General features: G+C 37.4%; 1 protein-coding gene across 2 annotated transcripts in view; it reads right to left on the bottom strand.

Moving 5' to 3' along the window:
* Positions 1 to 3,800: 3,800 nt before the first annotated feature.
* The window catches only part of NUP37 (nucleoporin 37), a 47,462-nt gene continuing 37,991 nt past the window's right edge, over positions 3,801 to 13,271 (bottom strand). For both annotated transcript variants that reach the window (XM_033220877.1, XM_033220878.1), the window contains 4 exons: positions 7,601 to 7,782; positions 7,077 to 7,127; positions 4,652 to 4,745; positions 3,801 to 4,079 (listed from right to left, as the gene is read on the bottom strand). In XM_033220877.1, the coding sequence (XP_033076768.1) occupies positions 3,966 to 4,079; positions 4,652 to 4,745; positions 7,077 to 7,127; positions 7,601 to 7,782 (441 nt within the window). In that variant the 3' untranslated portion in view covers positions 3,801 to 3,965. The remainder of the gene's footprint in view (positions 4,080 to 4,651; positions 4,746 to 7,076; positions 7,128 to 7,600; positions 7,783 to 13,271) is intronic.

Raw genomic sequence — 13,271 nt, 5'->3', positions numbered from 1 at the left:
AAGTAGATTAAATGCTTTTGATTTTCCATGAAATCTGTGCCCAATGCATGCAAAAGGAAGTGCTTATGAGTTTTGAGTAATGGATATATCATAACGTGTGTTTTTTAGCTTTTGTGAAATGAGATCTTCAAAGCTGATACACTAATTATTTTGTTGTGTTACTGTGATTAGGTAACAAATGGTTGCTATAAATTAAAATCATGTTAATAAAAAAAGTTCTACCTACATTTTAAAGGGCATTATTTCTTTAATGTATAATTAGAAAAAAATGTTAATTGTTTTGAAATTCTTTTCAAATGCCTGTTAAATGTTTTTGAATCAGCAAGGTGTTAAAATTAAATAAAGAGTGTTCTCTCCTGTCCTTGTTGCTGAGCACACAGTTTGATAAAGATATATCGGAACACAATGCTGCTTCTGAGGACTTGACTCAGCTCTCATGAGGAATATGTGGAAATGGATCATAATTATCATTTTTATTTGGCAAATTTTATTTAGGCTCAGAGCTAAAGCTATTATTACTTGTATGGTATAAAGTTGGGTTAAACTGAGTTTAACTTTTTGAGGTATAGAAAAACATGGAAAATAGTCTAGAGTGACTACTTTTTCTCTCCTAAAAACTATTAAAATCAGTCTTGGGCACAATACTGCCTCATAACTTCCCAATCAACATTTCTGGGACAATGTCAGATTTTAGACAATTACAGAAAACCAGGCACAAATGTGCAAACCAGATTTCAATTTCTTCTCCACTGACATGAGATTTAAAACAGCAACAGAAACATTTCTAGGTCAGTGTCAATATGTAGTCACAAATTACCAACGTAAGAAACAAATTGGAGTGCATGGGTGTGTGATTTTGTGTTTTGGCATGGGAGAGATATTGAAATACTCAAAACGTAGAAGCCAAATCATAAAAATGAAATGGGACTTATGATCCCATCATTCTGAAAATGTAGGATTTAGCTCTGACATCTTGCAGATTTGTGATATCCTGACTTTTGCTTCAATAGTCCTAAATAATACAAGTTTTAGAACATAAGTACAACTTTTTTCTCTTTGATGTTTTAAGTGAAGCAATCCTGAGGAAAACTTAAATTGCAACAGAAGAAAAACCCTCTTGGACATATTTATAAACAAACATGGAAAAACTAAAACTGGGACATACAATGTGAAATATCTCATGTTATCATCAGGAATTAGAAGTGATGACCAATAACTAATTCCTCATAAATACTTCCTCGTGTCTTAGTCTAATTTAAACATATTTCAAAGAACAAAGTTTACTAAGAAAAAAAATCATTATACATTTAAAAATAATTAAACACAATAAAATTTAACACCAAAGTATAAGTTGGAACATGGTCCTGTAGCCTACTATTAAGATCTAAAGAAAGAAAAAGAGGTTAGAGTTCTCAATGCTTACGGAGGATAAAGTACATTTCACTCCTGAAACTAACAGTTAAAGGCAACCCTCTCCTCTCTTGAGAATGTCTTATCTTAGTCACTATATTAGTCCACAAATGGAATCACCATTTTCTTCTCTTTGAGGATAACATTTCCTGCCTCTTTTTGGCATAACAGTATACAATCATCATGAGTTTCTTTTTCTAACACAGCTTCCCCTACTAAAAGACAGAAGTTCTATTGGGTATTTTTTTTTTTTTTTTTTTTGAGATGGAGTCTCGCTCTGTCACCCAGGCTAGAGTGCAGTGGTGTGATCTTGGCTCACCACCACATCTGCCTCCAGGGTTCAAGCAATTCTCCTGCCTCAGCCTCCCAAGTAGCTGGGATTACAGGCATGCACCACCACGTCTGGCTAATTTTGTTTTTGTATTTTCAGTAGAGGTTTCACCATGTTGGCCAGGCCGGTTTTGAACTTCTGACCTTAAGTGATCTGCCCGACTCGGCCTCCCGAAGTGTTGGGATTACAGGCATGAGCCACCACGCCCAGCCCTACTGGGTAATTTTATCAGACAACTTTTATATTTTGGTTAAACCCTTAAACCCTTATTCCAGAGAATCCATTTCTTATACACCCAAGCCCAACATAATCATCTCCCTAATTTCCATCCCTAAATAAAACCCACCCACTTCATACATCAATTTTTCTAAGTATATGACAACAATTTTTGAATACACTGGCCTTAGAGGTGACTTTTTTATTTCTTGGACACATCCTGAAATGACAAATTCTTGTAAGAGTCACTATTGATAGCCCTTTGGCTATCCTGATGCTTTTAGGAATCCTTGCCCCATCACAGAGACTCTTAAAGAGAACCATGTCAAAATTCCTTGCTCTTTGCTTTTTACTTTGTTAGTTCAAAATCTTATTATGAAGGGGTAAACAAAACCATTTATATCATTTGGTTATAATATTTAACTGTATTAAAAAATTGACTAGGAAAGTGCTATGAAATTTTTCATCTGTACTTTAAAGCATGTAAAAGTTGAACCCAAACATCTACATATTATAAAATTTCACTGAATTCTTTCTTTTAATTACCTGGAACATTCTCCTATCTCTTAAAAATATCATGCTCTTGATTCTATAATTATTTTAAGACACCTTACGAATAGAAAACTGCAGTAAAAAATATTTACCGGCATTAAACATAAATCTCTAAAACCTCAAAAATAAGACCTACTCATCTCTGAAATAAATAATTTCTATACATCTCTGAACCGTGTGACAGACACATACTAGGTATTTTCATTCACCTTTATTTAATCTTCACAGCAACTCCACAAAACAATGATTTCTATCGGTACTTTACAAGAGGAATTGAAGCTTCAAAGAAGGTATTAACTTGCACGAATGGGCAGTTTGTCAAAATGTATTGAATTCTGTATGTGACTGACAAGCAGAACCATAATTTTATATGCTTCTGATTGTACCATGATGTATCCCAAAAATGTGATACAGCTGTCTTAGATAATGTTGATTTTAATGATCTTTGACAGGGTGAACACGGTTTCATTGCCAATAGGTCCCATCTCAAAAACACTTGTTTCTTGGTAAGAACGGTGAAGATTCATAAAAAGGAGGCTGTTAAAGGTATACACTAGAAGTCATTTTTATCCCATATACCAGATGTTCTAAGACTGTTAAAACACCTAGTCCAAAGGAATCTGCATATAATAAACAGGGTTAAGTAATATAATCAATTACATATTTAAGAAACTGAAAACCATATTTTACATTGAGTATACATACACACACACACGTATATATATACACACACACACTCAACAACCACTTCCGGAGTACCCTAAGATATTTTTTTCTCCTTTGATTTGTTTTCTTTTGAGATAGTCTTGCTCTGTTGCCTAGGCTGCAGTGAAGTGGCACAATCTTGGCTCACCGTAACCTCTGCCTTCCAGGTTCTAGTGATTCTCCTGCCTCAGTCTTCCAAACCATGCTTGGCTAATTTTTTTATTTTTATTTTTTTAGTAGAGATAGGGTTTCACCATATTGGCCAGGTTGGTCTCGAACTCCTGCCCTCAAGTGATCCACTCCCTTCGGCCTCCCAAAGAGTTGGGATTACAAGTGTGAGCCACTGCACCTGGCCTTTTTTTCTCTTTTGATAAATGTGTCCCTGAGAATTAGAAAAACAGCATACACTCCAAGTACAGAAAACAGGTACACTTTAAATACTCCTTTTCTGATAAACTCAAAAGCATTATTTTTCCTTGGTCATCTCTTCTCTGGAGGTCAGTTGCTGAGTCAATATATGATTTTATAAGATTATTAAAAAAAATATATATATATATACACACCCACACAAAACAGAGTAGAAAAATAATTTTTCAGATCATTCACATTTTATTTAATAAAAGCAACTGAGACATTTTCTAAAGTATATGGTATATTTGATATAAAAATTCTTCAAAATATGTACTATAGAAATTCTTCAAAATATGTACTAAAAATACAAAGTTTGTGAATCTAAGGTACAGAGAAAACTTTATACTTCAGTCACCCAAAACAACAGCTTGTGGTCTCCTCCAATTACACACAGAGGAAGAGTTCGATGCCAGGACAGGCCAGATCCAACGGCTACAGAACCCATGAGGATGGGCTATAAAATATGTGAAGAATTAAAGAAGCACAGTAAGTCCCCAAAATTAATAAATAAAAATGACTTGCAAAAATACAAAATGCATTGATAATTTATCTTTGTAGCAGAAACAAAATTTAAGAATATACTCCCTTACAGGTGAAATACACATTATTGATATGCAGCTGGAACATGGGCTACAATCCATGTATGAATAACTGGTACAATCCAGACTCCATTTTTGCAGTGTACACCAACCAAACAAGCACAATTAATGTATTTAAATAAAGAAGAAAATATAAAAGTGACAGAAGAAATAAAAAGCTTCTTACATGAATATTGGCCAAAAAAACCTGTCGTCACTGGTAATGCAAACATCAAAAAAAAAAAAAAACAAAAACAAAAAACAAAAAACAAAACAAAACACACACACATAAAAAACAAAAACAAATGAACCACCTTTTTTTGCAATTTAAGTAGATAACAAACATAAATGTCTTTAGTTAACAAATTACAAATTTGGGGCTATGAGTGGAAAAGTCAAAAACACAAATTAAGAAAAGCACATATGTTACAAAACATTTCCACATTACCTGAGGGTGTCCTAAATGATGAATTTGAAACTGGCTTGCCATTTTGCCAGGATAACCAGTGGTTGCAAACAGATTTTCACTAATTGTGGACCACCTATGAAACAAGGAAGCATAAAATTAAGTATCGTATCCTATAGATAACGACAAGCTTTTCCGAAGCGGGTTTTTTCTTTTTCTTTTTTTTAAGAGACAGGGTCTTGCTCTGTCACCCAGGCTGGAGTGCAGAAGTGCTAACAAAACTCACTGTAGCCTCAAATTCCTGGGCTCAGGTGATCTTCCCACCTTAGCCTCCCTAGTAGTTGGGACTACAGGTGTGTACCACGATGCCCAGGTAAGTTTTAATTTTTTTTGAGACGGAGTCTTGCTCTGCCACCCAGGCTGGAGTGCAGTGGCCGGATCTCAGCTCACTGCAAGCTCCGCCTCCCGGGTTTACGCCATTCTCCTGCCTCAGCCTCCTGAGTAGCTGGGACTACAGGCGCCCGCCTCGTCGCCCGGCTAGTTTTTTGTATTTTTAAGTAGAGACAGGGTTTCACCGTATTAGCCAGGATGGTCTCGATCTCCTGACCTCGTGATCCGCCCGTCTCGGCTTCCCAAAGTGCTGGGATTACAGGCTTGAGCCACCGCGCCCGGCCAAGATAAATCAGAAACTTTTTTTTTTTTTTTTTTGAGATGGAGTCTCGCTATGTCGCCCAGGCTGGAGTGCAGTGGCGCGATCTTGGCTCACTACAAGCTCCGCCTCCCGGGTTCACGCCATTCTCCTGCCTCAGCCTCCCGAGTAGCTGGGACTACAGGCACCCGCCACCACGCCCGGCTAATTTTTTGTATTTTTTTTTTCAGTAGAGACGGGGTTTTACTGTGTTAGCCAGGATGGTCTCGATCTCCTGACCTCCTGATCCGCCCGCCTCGGCCTCCCAAAGTGCTGGGATTATAGGCGTGAGCCACCGCGCCCGGCTTTTTTTTTTTTTTTTTGTAGCAATCGGGTCTTGCTATCTCGCCCAGATAGATCTCAAAGTCCTGGCCTCAAGTGATCCTCCTGCCTTGGTCTCCTGAAGTGCTGGGATTATAGTTGTGAGCCATAGCACCTAGCCAGAAACAGGTTTCTTTTTGTATAAAACCAGTGATTTAAATAATCCTAAATTTGTTAATATGTTTTTACAATCAGACTGGGAATTCGAGGAAAATATTCCATTAATATTTTCTCATACTTTTAGTATTTATGAAGTGCTTATTTTGTGTCATTTCATTAAGTTCCAAAGTTACACAAGCTTAATACAATCCTTTTTTTCACAACCAAAGGGGTAACAGTGTGGTATAAGACACAAATAAGGCATCAAATACGACAGCCATTCTGCCCATTTTCCATGTTAACTGAACCCCAACTTTGTTCAGGGCACAGTGTGTCCAACCCTAGGGGATTAGACATAATTAGTTTAAGGCAGTCATAGCAACCTCCCATAAAAGGATAGGGTTCCTTCTTTTCCTCTTACTTTTTTTTGTTTAATTGTTCGGCAAATGGAGTACATCTCTTATGCCTGGAACTCTCATAGCTATGAGAAGGTATGAAGCAACAAGTCCCAATTCCTTGCCATTGAGAATAGCAGAGGGAAAGGATGAAAAGGGTCTGAGCTCTTGATGACAGTGATGAGCTGCTAAACAAGCCCTGAGACTACCTCCTCTAGACTTATAAGTACCATAGCTCATTGATTTTAAAATTGATGTACACTTGCTCATTGGTGTATATTTGTTCACACATCTCTGAAGTCAGGTTATATCTTATGATCCATGGCATTCTTACATTTAGTTGAATGTATTTTCTTCTCAATAATGGTATCTCTAAGTTCTACAACTTCATTGGGGATATTTTATATCTCCAATATATTGGAATATAGCATATAATGAAATTTCACTGGTTTTAGTCTCTCATTTGGTTTTGCTGTCCCTTAAAAAGCAGAAATAATAGCTTAATGACCACACGATACAATGGAGTATTATGAAAAAGAACAAGGTAGACATGTATGTTAATTTAAATGAAAAGCAAAAACACGTCGCAGAGATATACTATCTAGCATGGTTTCATTTAACACACAATAATAAAGTTTATATACATGAACATGGGCTCCCCTACATTTACATCCTTAACAGCACAGAACAATCAGGAAGCATAATATATTCCAAATTGTTGGGGTGGTAGTGGTGGAGTGATTACATGTTTTTCTGTGTAAAGAAAATATCTGGAAAACAAATCAACTCCTTGTCTAGACCAAAAGACACAATCGATGACTTAGTTGGGAAAGTAAAATAACCACTTATAAAACAATCAGGGGAAAAAAAAAACTCAGTGAAGAGAACTACAAAAGTATCCCAGTGGTGGCACAGAACAACGTCAAAAGATCAAATCACAGCTCTGACAAAAATGGTACATTACCTGAATAAGCAGGCTCGATCCATGTGAACAGGTCTCTTATTTTGAGGATAACTAAAAGATAATATTTTGCATTTTATGAATTATGTGTTAGACTCAAGTGGGTGAACTTAAGGTTTAAATGGTATTTTCTCTTTATAGGACAGAATGTCCAATGTGTTTACACTATAATAAATCCTAAACAAGCAATCACTTAAAACAGATGAAATACAATAAAGACATGACTTAGAACCACTGCAAGGAACCATCATGCAACAGGGTCGGTGTTTTTCTTATTTTCCAATATAAGTAAACATTGCACAGATCCAAGATTTCCTCTTTTGCACTGTCCTTTCTGGGTTACTCCCAGAGTAAATCTGGATAGCAACTTTATGTTATATAAAAATCCATAGCTCTGGCCTTCTATAGGAGAGACTTGTTTTCGCTTGACAGTGTAGTCTCAGGTATAACAGGATGGACGAGTGGATCATTTAGCAACAGTTAATGCCTGTTTTTTTTTGTAATAGACAAACATATCAAGAAAGTACCTGGACCGAGTAATATCCCAAATTAACCAATCATTTCCTGCAACGGCTCCAACTTTGAAGGTGTTTTTTAAGCACCAGTGTGCTGACATTAATGGCACTTGTTCTGATTCAAGAGATAAAATAGCCTGTTGGGCCAAAAGATCATAAAATCGGATTGTTCCATTCTTCTCTGCAACCATTAGCTGTAAGACAGAAAAATAAAAAGAAACTCAATCACTCAACTCACTAACTATACCTGAAGTGTAAGCAGAGATTCACTGTTGTACGGTAAAATGTAAATACTTGCAATATACAGGTTGAGCATTCCTCATCTGAAAATCTGCAATGCTCCAAAAACTAAAACTTTTTGAGTGCCAACATGATGTCACAAGTGAAAAATTCCACATATAAGCACTTAACACAAACTTTGTTTCATGCACAAAATTATTTTAAAAAGTTATATAAAATTATCTTCAGGTCATGTGTATAAGGTATACATGAAATATAAGTGAATATCAAGACTTGGGTTCCATTCCCAAGATTTCTCATGTATATGCAAATATTACAAAATGCAAAAAATTCCAAAATCTGAAACTCTTCTAGTTCCAAGAATGTCAGATAAGGATCCTCAACCTATATTACAGATGGCAGATCAAATATAAAGGAAGTAAGAGGCTATGTAAAAATCTCCAGAGAATATAAAAAACCTTAGAGAAAACTGGCAGGATAAATGATTCAAGATTTGGCTGGGTGTGGTGGCTCACACCTATAATCCCAGCACTTTGGGAGGCTGAGGCAGGCAGATCACTTGAGGTCAGGAGTTTGAGATCAGCCTGGCCAACATGGTGAAACCCCGCCTACACTAAAAAAAAAAAAAAAAAAAAAGCTGGGTGGGGTGGCACGAGTCTGTAATCCTAGATACTAAGGAGGCTGAGGCAGGAGAACTGCTTGAACCCGGGAGGCAGAGGTTGCAGTGAGCCGAGATCGTGCCACAGCACTCCAGACGGGGCAACAACAGCGAAACTCCATCTTTTTTTTTTTTTTTTTTTTTAAAAGAAGGTTTGAGATTTGGTAGAATTTTAAGTGATGATGTATGGTCACTAAGAAGAGATCAATTTAACAATTCCTTCTGGGAAAAGTTACTTTTAAGTATGTTAGTTATGTTGTCTAGAAAGAATACCTAAGTATGTATCTCTCAAGAGAGACAGACATTTATGTGTTACGCATACTTACGCAACTCAAGTTTGTTTCTAGAATGGAAGGCAGGGCAGCAGAGTTAAAGAGCACAGACAGGCCGCTTCCTTCACTTATAAGCTGAGTGACTGCCATGTGACTGGCAGCTTTCTCATTTCTAAAATGGAGATGGGAGGATAAGAATGGCTACAGGATTGTTGTGATTATTAAATAGTAATGTGTGTAAAGTACCTCAATGTAATGCTTGACAAATAGTAGCCACCCACTCAAAAAAATAGTAGCTATTACTTCACTATTTCCTTTATTCTAAGATACCACTGACTTAAGATGTTTAATACATTTATAAGTTTTATGTGTGAAATACTTTGTCAAATGCACAATTATAATGTGAATTCCAATTTTACAAAACAATAAAATGTGAAAAAATTTTTCTTAATCTCAAGGAAGCATGGCATTGGTATACCCATTTGTGGGAGATAAGGTATGAGATTGCTGTAAGTATCTAAGTGCATGAGTAGTTGATGCCTGAATAAAATGCTTTTCCACTCTCTACATCTCTGTCAAGTTCTTACTTTTAAACAGTGTTCTTTTAATTCTGGTTCTATTAAGTTGAAAAATCCTTGAGGGTGTAAAGTAGTAATGGTAGATTGGTAAGAATGTGGGATTTGGCATCAAAAATCCTGAGCTGTACCTTTTAATCTGTTGAGTAACCTGGAGTTAGCTTTCCTATCTGTAAAATGGAGGATAATTATATCAGAGTCAAAAAGTTACTGTATCGCTAAAATGTGATTGTTCTTTAAGAATGTACTTTTGCCGGGCGCGGTGGCTCAAGCCTGTAATCCCAGCACTTTGGGAGGCCGAGACGGGTGGATCACGAGGTCAGGAGATCGAGACCATCCTGGCTAACACGGTGAAACCCCGTCTCTACTAAAAAATACAAAAAACTAGCCGGGCGAGGTGGCAGGCGCCTGTAGTCCCAGCTACTCGGGAGGCTGAGGCAGGAGAATGGCGTGAACCTGGGAGGCGGAGCTTGCAGTGAGCTGAGGTCCGGGCACTGCACTCCGGCCCGGGCGACAGAGCAAGACTCCGTCTCAAAAAAAAAAAAAAAAAGAATGTACTTTTGTACTTTCCTAAACACATAAAACATCATTTATTCTACTATTCATCTAACAGGCTTTTACTGAGCATCTATTTTAAACACACATACGGATAGTCAATTATTCAGGGTAGTTTGTTGTTATAAAGTTGCTGCAAACACTCAATTAGTGAATACTGAACCATTAGGGAAATACACAGTTAGGTTCCCTGCCAGCCTGTGGTCACAACCTTTTTGACGACTGATCAATATGTAGCTTTTAAAAACTGTGTTTCTTTTTAAAGAGATATCTTAATATAACTGATTCATTAATATAAACCTCACCATGAACAGCGCTATAACTCATGCCTAAACAAACCTTACCTAACACATTTATTTTCTTCATAAGGCACATCACAGCCTTCTTGCACTTAGAACACTAGATAGCACTACATTACTGTGCTTGGGGATGATTTTACACAGCAAAATTTTACACAGTAAAATTACCTACAAAAAGTACAAAAATGTTAAAAATGTGGCACTAAACTGATGAGGAAAAGACACCTATTTACAGTATGAAAGCTAAAATAAGAAGCCAGAGTTCACCTTGTTCAACCTAAGCTGAGCAAGTGCACATAAGCTGACTCAAACTTTTTGTTGTTCTGTGCTCCCTGCGTATGTCTGCGACTAAGGAAGTGCTATCAGTATTGATTTTGGGGTTACAAATAAAGTTTAGTGAGGAGGGAAATTCAAAAATGCAAAATCTGTGAATAATGACGATATACTATATACAAACATACACAAAACACTGTATTAATTCCAACAGAAGTCAAAGATAAAGGACATAATCCTTGATCTCAAGAAACTTTCTATCTAGAAAAGAGAATTATGAAAAAATCGGACAATAATTTAAGGCAAAATGCTCTAGAGTACAAAAAGGAATTATTCCAGAATATAGACAAGATTTGGAATTACAGTAGTCTTAGAAGAAGTGGAATTTGAAATTATTCTTATTAGCCAGGCGAGGTGGCAAGTGCTTGCAGTCCCAGACACTCAGGAGGCTGAGGCAGGAGGATCACTTGGGCCTGGGAAATAGAAACTGCAGTGAACTATGATTGTCCCGCTGCCTCCGGCCTGGGCCACAGAGTGAGACCCTGCCTCAAAAACAAAACAAACAGAAAACAGAAATGATTCTTTAAGAACAGGCAAATGTTAAGATAACACTAATGCTACTAACAATAAATACAATGAAGTCAATGACAAACATACAACAAAAACAAGTACAACACTGAGGTAAGAGCTTTACATGTCTGCTTTATTTAATCCCCTAAGCCACTGTATGAGGAAATTACTATCGTTAATCCCATTTTTCAGATGAGACCGAGGCTCAAAGTGATTCATGTGACTTGTTCAAGGTATCAACCCTAGCCCATGATGGAGCCTGGATTTGAATCCAGGTCTGTTTAACTACAGTGCACACATGTTCCTTGCTACAAGGCTAGGCTGCTGAAGACTGGTGAGTGGTCTAGTGTGCTATGGTCTGGAGTGGGGAAGGATCAGAAAAGGTAAGAGAATGAGGAAGATTTACCAGGACCTAGTAAAAATATTTGATATTTTGAGAGTGACTTGAAAGATCTTGCGAATTTCAGGTATAACTCATGGACTATGGAAGGGCTAAGACTATCTGAGCCTGGTCCGAAGGTACTAGGGGCAGTAAAGCATGGTAAGCAGGTATGCAGCCTCTATAGCCAGACTGCCTGGATGGGGCCCAGCTCTGCCTTCAGGAGCTGTAAGATCTTGGGCAAACTGCTTACCTTTCTGTGTTTCAGGTTCTTATCACTAAGAAGGGGCTAATAAGAGTATCTACTTGATAGGACTATTGGGAGAATGGCAGGAGTTAGTAAATATAAAGCACTTAGAACTGTTTTGGCATAAAGCAGGCACTCAACAAACACTGGCTATTACAGGTTAAAGTCAAATTAAAAACTCACTTCTAATACAAAATTTTTGTTATTTACTGTCTGTATAACTGTGCTCAATTATGACAATAAATCTTTTTTTGGGTGAAAGAACAGATAGGGTAGAAAAATTAAGTGAGTTTGGGAGTAGCTGAATCTAAAAATGGCACATGGGGAATTTTTCCTTTAGGAATTTTCAGAACTATAAACAACACCATGCACTGTGAATTTCCAAGGGGGAAATACTTTAAGTGGCATAGAACATTGTCATATTTGAACCAAATTGAGTTCAAATCTGTCACTGTGTGACCTTGGGCAAAATGCTTTACCTTTTGGTGCTTTGGTTTTCTCATCTACAAAACAGAATACTAGTACTGTCCCTGTAGTGTTTTGTGGGGATTAAATGAGAATACATGTCAAGTACTTAGTACAGTTCCTGGCAAATAGAAAGCATTCAACAAATGTTGGTTGTTAAATCTATTTCATGTAGCCATTTTTTTTTTTTTTTTGAGATAGAGTCTCATTCTGTTGCCCAGGCTGAAGTGCTCACTGCACCCTTGACCTCCCTGGCATGAGCAATCCTCCCACCTGAGCCTCCAGAGTAGCTGAGGCTACAGTAGAGCACCACCACACCTGGCTAATGTTTGCATTTTTAGTAGAGATGAGGTTTCACCATGTTGCCCAGGCTGGTCTCCAACTACTGAGCTCAAGTGATCCACTTGTCTCGGACTCCCAAAGTGTTGGGATTACTGGCGTGAGCCACTGCTCCTGGTCACATTTAGCTACTCTTTAACCTCTTTTTTCTTAGGGCAGAGACTGAGATGTCCTCAGTCCCAATTATTTGATCCTGTGACATCCTAAATCCTTGGTCCTGTTATTAGTATGCATTGAAATCCTAGCTCCTATTGAGGCTTATTGGATTTGGGAGCTTAGTTTTTGGAGGTCTCTTGACTTTTGTATATTTTACTATTAAATTCTAGCCATTTGTTTTGTGTTTTCCTGATTTTATGGTTTTTTTGTGGTTTATATCTCTTGGGATTTTCATAAGCATTCTATGAGATAGGTAATCAATAACTCATCTCTCTCTTCTCTAGCTGCCTTATTTTCATCAAGGCCAAACATAAGAGGCCAACAATTCTGGGCTTGCAGAGCACTGAAACGATTGTAGAGCACTGAAAACGAATGGCAGAGCACTGAAAGCAATTGGGCTTGTTACCACTGCAATGATAGTATCAACAATGACCAGTAGCTAAAATTGACTGAGTGCTTACTATGTGCTTTTTAAAGGATTTTACACGTTAGCACATTTAATCTTATATATCCATTTTATAAGATGAAGTGAAGATAGTAAGAGAAAGTTTAAGTAACTTGTCAGAGATCACATAGCTAGTAAGTGGTGAAACTGGGATCTGACTCCAGGCAGTTAACTGAAGAATCCACACTCTTAACCACGTCTCTGTATTCC

This window comes from Trachypithecus francoisi, unplaced genomic scaffold, assembly GCF_009764315.1.
Source record: "Trachypithecus francoisi isolate TF-2019V2 unplaced genomic scaffold, Tfra_2.0 Lachesis_group11, whole genome shotgun sequence".
Lineage (NCBI taxonomy): Eukaryota > Metazoa > Chordata > Mammalia > Primates > Cercopithecidae > Trachypithecus > Trachypithecus francoisi.
The sequence above is the reverse complement of the archived record's forward strand: the minus strand, read 5'-3'. Positions and strand labels throughout refer to the sequence as shown.